General features: G+C 37.0%; 1 protein-coding gene across 1 annotated transcript; it reads left to right on the top strand.

Moving 5' to 3' along the window:
- Positions 1-75: 75 nt before the first annotated feature.
- Positions 76-8,177, top strand: LOC104547261 (lens epithelium-derived growth factor-like; the record flags this gene model as incomplete). The annotated part of the gene is made up of 6 exons (XM_010192874.1): positions 76-128; positions 1,758-1,813; positions 3,003-3,073; positions 4,780-4,881; positions 5,516-5,735; positions 8,066-8,177. Coding segments are annotated over exons 1-6 (614 nt in total), but the record flags the coding sequence as incomplete, so codon positions are not given.
- Between the last annotated feature and the right edge of the window lie 494 nt (positions 8,178-8,671).

Below are 8,671 nucleotides of genomic sequence, written 5' to 3'. Positions count from 1 at the left end.
GGATAATAGGAAGAAATATGACTCCTTCTCAAGAGCTGTTCTGCAAATGGGTGAAGAAGCTGCCACCACAATAGCATGATGTTCCCATCCCCACAGTTAGTCGAAGAGTGGGAGAAAGGGAGAACAAGGTAAGAGTTCAGAGAAAAAGGGGAAGGATAAGGGTCCCCTTCACCTGTAGCAACAAAACTTTGTTTTTCACATTCATTAACAAGGATCTAGTTTGCTTGGGGATTTTTGTCCTCAAGCCCTTTCTTCTTCCTGCCATTCTTTCTAACATAATTACCCTACTTGCCTGTAGCAAACTTAAGCATTTCCATCTCCAGAGATGCTAAATTGTCCTTAGCATCTTTGCGGCTCTTAATATTTATCGCTGTTCAAATCTGACAAATGCTGGTTGATTTCATCAATCAAGCTATCACATATTGATTTGGTTATAACCAAATCTCTTCTACTTTTAAATAACTGTTATATTTAATGAATTGGAGGGTTGATAGAGCTTTGTTTTAGTAAGATAAAGGAGTAGTAGTTAATGCATAATAAATTTAATTATAGCTGATGACTAATGCCACAAAACTCGATAAAAAGTAAAAAGACTTTGTGTGCTGTCTTCTTGTCAAGTTCCTCTAATAATACACTGAATTTTTTTTGGTTACTTTTCTCATCAGGATAGTTTCCCTTTTCTGGTCTTTGTAGTTGCTTCATTAATACTTAAGTCTAATAATGGTGGTTTGTACACTGTTCTGTACATACACAAAGTTTACATCCTTCATTTAAACGGCATGAGCTTGTGCTGCCAGTTGAAGTAGAACGTTTTTATGTACTTTAAAACTGTTGATTCTGTAACTGGATAGAGTATGAAAGGAAGATGGAAGATTCCAGATGTGCAGGTCTGGATATTTTATGGATATATTTTACTATGACAGGAAGAAAATTAGTCACAGAATATTTAGTCATGATGTACTGAAGTATGCAAACTCTAAAAAGGAGGCTCTGAAACCTGTCAGTAAGACAAGACTGAGGAATTGCTAAAAACAAGTTAATGATCTTCTCTCAATAAAGAATTCAAAAGCTTGCTTGAAAGACTTCTGCCTCCATTCATCCTGTAACTGAGATGGAGACAAGTTTTGTTTAGTTTATTTTTCTTGAGTCCCAGCTTTATTTTTAGTGATACAATTAGAGAAAGAGACGGGAGTTTTCAATGAACTTGTAGTAAATCTTCCTTTGTTACTGTTTGCTTCAAGAATCACTGATACAGTTCTGGTCAGTTGTAAAATACTTATATTGTTAAAATTCATTATATGAGAAAATCAGTTACATAAGAACTGATTATGACTAATTCATCTCTCCATAATTATTTTTGGTAACGTTGAATAGTTTTACTCTGTCATCTTAATAAAAATATTTTCTTTCTCTGTAAGTTAGTTCCATAAAATGCCATTTTACCAATTTTTACATGCAACCAAAACAAAATACAGTTTGGAAATGTGACTTGTTTTTAAAATCCTTTAATTTGCTGCTTCTAGGGAAAACCATCTGTCAGTATGGAAGACTTATCAACAGTATCTCAGCTAACTAATACTATATTTTTTTCAGTGTTTGAAAATCAGGGTTTGGCTCTCCATGGTTTTTGCATGCTAATGTTTTATTGAGATAATACCTCAAAACGCTGCATCTCATTTAGAAATTGGCAAGGAAAAAAAGACTGAAAAATAGACTTTACAAAATTCTAATTAATGTAATTTAAATGTTTTTGATAGGCAGAGTAAAGAAGAAGGCAAGAAAGCAGATGTTAAGAAGATGGAGAAGAAGAGAGGTTAGTTTAGAGAGGCTAAACCGTATTTTTGGTAATTTTAAATTTTGAATAGAATTTTCTGCCTGGATAAGATGATTTTACTGCTAAGGGTGGCTGTGGGGTCTCAGTCTAAGATGTTTGCTCCATGACTGTTTCCTTCAGGTCTGACAGTACATTCTTGTTCTTCTGTGTTTTCTTTCGACAGTGCAGCAGAACAGGTCTTTATCCCATTTTACTGTCATTCGATGATCACTTCTGTTCATGAACAGGAAACAAAAGCTTTTGTTCTTCGAACTGAATTACTTCAGTTTTTCCCTTAATTCTTTCCTTTCTGTCTTCTTATAACACAGTAATCTGAGGCACCTTTTAAAAGTATTTGGACACTACCTCTTCCTCAGCAACAGGCTTGTTCTTCCTAATCAAGAGGCTTAGATTTAGATTACTATGGTCTTGTCTAGTAACCCAGACTTGCAAACTGACCTTCATAGGGATAAGTCATTCCTTTTTTTTAGTACTCCCATCTTTAAGGGCAGTCCAAGCGACTGGCTGTAATTTGTAGTACAGTACAGATCCAGTGGCATGGACTCCAACCAACCCAGTGTTTGCAGGGCTTTGGGGAAAATAATCCAAACCCTTCCAAGATGGATAGGACTTGAAGGGAACTGCTTGCAGTATTGTTCAGAATGCGTACCACTTGTGTATGGAAAGATCCAAACAGGCATTCAGCGTGTGACTTAGAGAGATATGTTCATTCATCTTGTTCATTCACCTACTGGAGCAGGTGTACAGGGAACACGTTATTTGTATGGATTTGGACTGTAACATGAATTGTGTTGAATTTACTGAAAAAATCCATGTGTCCTGTCATGAAAGGATTTCCAGCTTTGTAACTCTTAATATTTATTGAAACTTCGTTTTAACCTCATCCACAAGTAGAAGGTGATAGATGTATATTGAAATAGAAAATAATTTTCAGTTTTTAACTGCCAAGGAGAAAACTATGTAGGTTGCTAATAGCATCCAGTTTTAAAAAGCTGCGTACTTTGTGATGGTAAGCTTTGTGATGTATTTGTGTGCATCTGCATGGTTATCTGATGTAGAGTGCCTGCTCATATCTTTCTGCATGAAGTTCAGATTTGTAGGAAGGTTTCTACAAAAACAAACCTGATGTCATTGTCAAATAGTCATGCATAATATTTTTAATCTTCAGAAACATCAGTGGATTCTAGGCTTCAAAGGATACATGCAGAAATTAAGAACTCCCTGAAAATTGATAATCTTGTAAGTGTGGTTTTTTTCAAAACTGATTTATGTGTGTAATTCCAGTAGGAAATACTTGGCATGCATGCTTGTTTTTAATTAGTATCAAGACTGCGTGACTCTTGAGTGTGATGGTCAAGGTGAAGGGACCTTTCTTGAGGAAGGAATGGATAGGACTGCTAGGAGGTGTCAGGATCCGCCCAGACAACTCGGGCAAAGGTATTACTGCCAAGAGGCTGGCCAGTGTGGTTAAAGAGCTTCAAATTAGGAACAGTAGCACTGGAGGAAGTGGTAGAACAGGATGGCAGTCAAATGATGCAGGGTGATGTGAACAGAATTGGCCTTGTAATCAGCAGAATTTATCCACAGAACAGTGCTGAAGTGGCATCACCACAAGCATATGCACAGAAAGGAGGAAGTGCTGGCAGCATGGCATTATGAGGAAAGCTCGTAACCTTTCTGGAAAGTCAGAAAGAGATTTTGGCATCATTGGCATCACAGATTTGGTAGTATAGTTCCTAGGACTAGAGCCCTGCCACGTGTGTGTACAGGCTCTTTAGGAAAGACCGGTGCTGGGAATACAAGATATGAGATAACTCCTTGTGAGATAATGGTGGGAATGTGTGAGGCTCTGTACTGGGACAGATCACAAGTCAACTGAGATCTTACACGTCAGAATTCGCGGGCAGACCAATACAGGTGTCATCCCAAGGATCTACTGCAGATCACCTGATCAGGCAGAAGTAGAGAATGAAGTTATCCTAAGGCAGTTGGGAGATGTCTACAGTTCAAAAACTCCAGTGCTCATTGGAGGCTTGAACCATCCTGGTATCTGCTGGAGGAACAACATGGGGATTGTACAGCAATCCAGGAAACTTCTGAAGTGTGAAACCCCCAGAACTGCATGAAATCTGATTCAGAGTTGTAATGGAGCGAATATCTTGCAATACTGGGAAGAACCTTGGTTGTAGAGCTACAGCAAGGACACTTACTTTATCATAATTTTATCAAGTAAACATGATGAGAGTTCTGCTGAGCATAGTCCTGATAAGCTAGGGGTTTTTTTAATACTAATTACCCTTAAGAACAGGAGCTACAACTTTATACAAGATGCAGAATATTATTATGACCTGTGCTGGTGGAGATGAATCTTGTTAGTTCTAAATAGGAAGTAAAATAAGCAGGAGTAGCAGAACATAAGAAAATCAAGAAATAATTATTATGGGAAGAAGACTTCGGTACCAGTGGTTCTTAAAAATGGATCAAAAGCTCACATCGTTACTTCTTGATATCCTGCTTAATGTCATTCATCAAACTTAACAGAAAAATCTACAAAGATACAATTCTGTATATTAACTGCAGTCTACTTAAGATGCTCTGCTACCTTCTCAGGGGCAAGTCATTTGGGAAGAACTCTGCATGGGAAAGGCTGACTATGCAGAAAGTGGCATAAAGGTTGAGTTTGTATTCTGAAAGTATAGAATTATTTTAAAAAAATTGAAAGTTCCTCAACTAGCATCTGCCTTTTGTTATGAAAGTAGCTGAAAGGCAACTGACAGCAATCTTTGTAAGCTTGACTGTATAAATTGTTCTGAAATCAAGTACATGGTCAAATTAAGGATATTACAGGAAGGTATCACTGAGCATGGAAACAAATTTAGTATGGCTAATGAAGGATTATTAACATGTAAGTTAAGTCTTCCAGCTAATTTCTTGTTTTTATACAGGATGTGGACAGGTGTATTGAGGCTCTTGATGAGCTTGCATCTCTTCAAGTCACAATGCAGCAAGCTCAGAAACATACAGAGATGATTCTTACTCTAAAGAAGGTCAGATCTGCAATGTTAAAGTAATTTTGTGTGTTTTCTTAAATTCGTATCAGCATTATTTACTACTGGAGTACTGTGTGCAGTTCTGGTCCCCACAATTCAAGAAGGGTGCGGACAGACTGGAGAGGGTCCAAAGGAGGGCTGGGAAGGTGATCAAAGGCCTGGAGAACCTGCCCAATAAGGCAAGACTTGAAGGAGTTAGGCCTTTTCTTCGCAGAGAAGGCTTAGGGAAGACCTCACCACAGATCAGTCTCTGCAAGGACCCACCTGGAGAAGAGAAGGGGCAACTGGGTACAAATTACACTGAAGGAGGTTTCATCTTGATATAAAAATTTTCTTACAGTGGTAACAATTTTTTATTAGAACAAGCTCCCCAGGGATGTGGCAGAGTCGTTATCACTGGAGACGTAAGAGATGCAATTGGGTGCCTGATAATCTCATCCAGGCTCCCTTTCCCATGAACGGTTGGACCAGGTGATCTTTCAAGGTTCTGTGATTCTGAGATACTTCAGAGACTGTGAAAGTCTATGATCTCACTTCAGGCTAAATTAAGAATTTCATCTAGCACGTAATGAAATTACATAGGTATTTAAATACCTGAGTGGAGCTCATTTATTTACTACTTTGATTTCAGATACGGAAATTCAAAGATAGCCAAGTTATCATGGAGAAATCTACAATGCTGTATAATAAGTTCAAGACCATGTTTCTGGTTGGGGAAGGAGATTCTATTCTTTCCCAAGTACTGAATAAATCACTTGCTGAGCAGAAGCAGCACGAGGAAGCCAACAAAACCAAAGAACAGTGGAAGAAAGGAGCAATCAAAAAAACAGAGAAGGAAAAGGACCAAACAGGTTAAGTCGTGTTTTCAGTTTCTTGTCATATAAAAGACTTGGTCTCCATCAGCTTCAGAGCCAGCTTCAAAAGGTCCTTTATGTAGGACTTCTACCCATCTATTAAAGCCTTTACATATCTGAAATAGTCAAGCCTAATCCTGCTATAACTTAAGTTTCAAGTTCAAGGATATAATGTTTTCCGTGGCTATTTTACCTTTATTGCCTGAAGGGAAGGGCTTTTGTAAGAATTGAGTTTAGGATTGTTTTTACTTCTCTGTACATTTTCTAACTTTATTTCCTTTTGGAATAAAAAGAACAAACCATGAAGTAGAATAGCATACTACCTTCCATTCCACAAATAGCCTCTTGGTGCCTAAACTTCCACCTATGCTTTGACTGCTTATTTCCTTCACTAGCCTTTTCCTATATAATGCATGCTACTGTGTAGTAGCAGCAGCTTTTAATGACTTATGTGCTACTTCTATTATGCAACTTCAGTAGTTCAGTCTAACTGAAAAGAAATATTCGTCCTTTAGGGGAGAAAAGGCCTTTATGCTCTTAACAGTACTGTTCCAGATTAATCATGAATGCTTGTAAAAGTACAGCATGAAAGCCTTCTATAGTTCTGTAAGTAAGTACTCTGCAATAACTTAGGTCAGTTATTTGGAAAAAAAAATGCAGTAAAACAGATACTTGCATTTTTAAGTAGAGGAACATAATGAGACAGACACTTGAAAGCTGTGTTATAAATTGATGTAGATTCTTGAAGATGTAGGAGTTCCACCTATGTATTAAAATTATTTAGATCCTTTATCTCTGCAAGCACTAGAACGAAATTATATTTGCTTTGAACTTGAATGCTGGGAGCCAAGCTGTTTCAGAAAACTGAACGTTATGCCACCCAGACCTGGACTAAACAAGTTACTCTAACTGAAGTGATTGAGAATGCCAAGGATTCAGAATAACTGTAGTTAAAATGCTACTGTATTTGTAACTAAGAAGGTGAGGATGATGATAAAATCCAACCATTTTCTGGTGAGAGAACTATATACGATTGCATTAGAGGTTCCACACAGATCTTTCCCCAATCCAGTGATCAGCACAGCTAGTATTTTAACAGATAATCTAAACTGAAAGACTTCTAACACATAGTCTGACTAATGAAGCTACTCCAGATAAGGTTAACACGAGACTTCAGCAGAACATGCTGAAAGACCATATTGTTGCCTTGTCAAATGGAAAATGGTAAGAAGTTTTATCATAGCATAAAAATACACTTTTATGAAATATGGGTACAAAGAAAATGTCTGGTTCCTCATGTTCTTACTTCTGCCCTTTAAAAAACTGAACTGCTGAACTCTTACTATATTTATAAAACACAACAATTAGAGCAGTTTATACTTCAGCTAAAGTACAGCTTCAGACTACCTTCTTTGTAACAAAGGATTATAGTGTTTGTTTTTTCATTTAAATGTTCCCATTGCATTCAGCTTCAATACTGATTCTGAGCAAGTTTAAATGGATTAGCTACTAGAATGTCATCTTAAAATGATCTTGTCTGCTTTTTAGCATATTTTAACCTTTAAGTATTCAGGTGAGTACTATCTTGTATTTTTTTTTGTGGTAGCACCGTAGTTTTAATAGATGTTTCAGTTTTTTAAACCTGTAACTTCAAATAAAATGGACTGTTGGTTTTGACTTAGTGACATTCCTCAACAACTCAAAACATGCATTCATCACAGAAATTTTCCTGCATATATTCCTGCTTTGACCTCACTAAATACAGCTTCTACATAGTGCTTTTTTTTTCTGCTTGACAATTGCATGCTATAATTGAACATTCTGATTCTACTTATATATACTGTTTGTCATATTTTGTTTATATACATATTTGTTAGATTTGAGAGTAAATGAGAATCCATGGAACTGTCTTTGCCAGTTAAAAGTATTAGAAATGCCTCCAAATTGTCTGACCAGGTTAGAGTGGTAAATGGAATTTACTGGTGAAGCATATTCTCACACTGCTCAGAATATAAGTAAGCATTAGGCCTATTATCTGTAGTCTAGCAAGCACAAGAAGAACTCAGAATCTCATTAAATACATACTGTTTGTTTTCCATTATTAAAATGATGGGATGAGTGTCATTGCATGGAACTTTCATAAGTTGAAGTAGTGTCAGTTACTGCTTTTTATATTGGTTCAGCTGCTGGGTATCAAGGTGAGGAGAAAAGATTTGTAGTGTTCGAGTTGATGAAGGTAAAGAAATAATCTGGGGCTTATTTTTTTATAAAAAAGTACAGTTTTGCAGCCTGCAGTAGTTTTCTTTTCCTGCCCTTTCATTTCAAAGGTTCAAAGCATGTGAATGGAGGATCTGAAGATGCAGACACCAGCCAGTCACCACATTATGAAGAGAATGCTGAAGAAAAGAAAGATAAGCATGGAGGCTGCAAGAAGAAAAGGTTGAGTTAATAACCTTACCAAACTACAGATAGGTTCTGTTCTAGCAAAATTATGTAAATAGACCAACAGTAGGTTGAAGTTACTTAGCCACGGCAAGATACAGTTTTCTTTACAGTTTTTTCTCAACTTTAGAGAGTGATAATGGCATGCAAATCCTCTGTGAAAGTTTTGAGTGAACCTTTTGAAAGTTACTTTGCTTACTGCTATGGTTGAGACCTGATGAAAAGAAGTGTGGGATGTCCTGTTAGGAGAAGAGTGTGTGGTGAGTTAGGGCAAAGTGTCAGCTTTCTCCTGTGTTTCAGACTACATAATGCTATTCAAGTTGGAAGCGAGGCCTGAAGTAAGTCTTACAGAAACTAGTGAGACTTATTAGGATGTGTGTGAAATTGTGTATTCTAAGCAGTAGCCAAGCCCCTTGAATTAGTGTTCTGTAGTATAGTTATAGATTTGCCCAAATCCAGGTAAAATGCAGGCTACAACTTAGACCTGTGAA

Source organism: Mesitornis unicolor, unplaced genomic scaffold (assembly GCF_000695765.1).
Source record: "Mesitornis unicolor isolate BGI_N332 unplaced genomic scaffold, ASM69576v1 scaffold16149, whole genome shotgun sequence".
NCBI lineage: Eukaryota > Metazoa > Chordata > Aves > Mesitornithiformes > Mesitornithidae > Mesitornis > Mesitornis unicolor.
The sequence above is the reverse complement of the archived record's forward strand: the minus strand, read 5'-3'. Positions and strand labels throughout refer to the sequence as shown.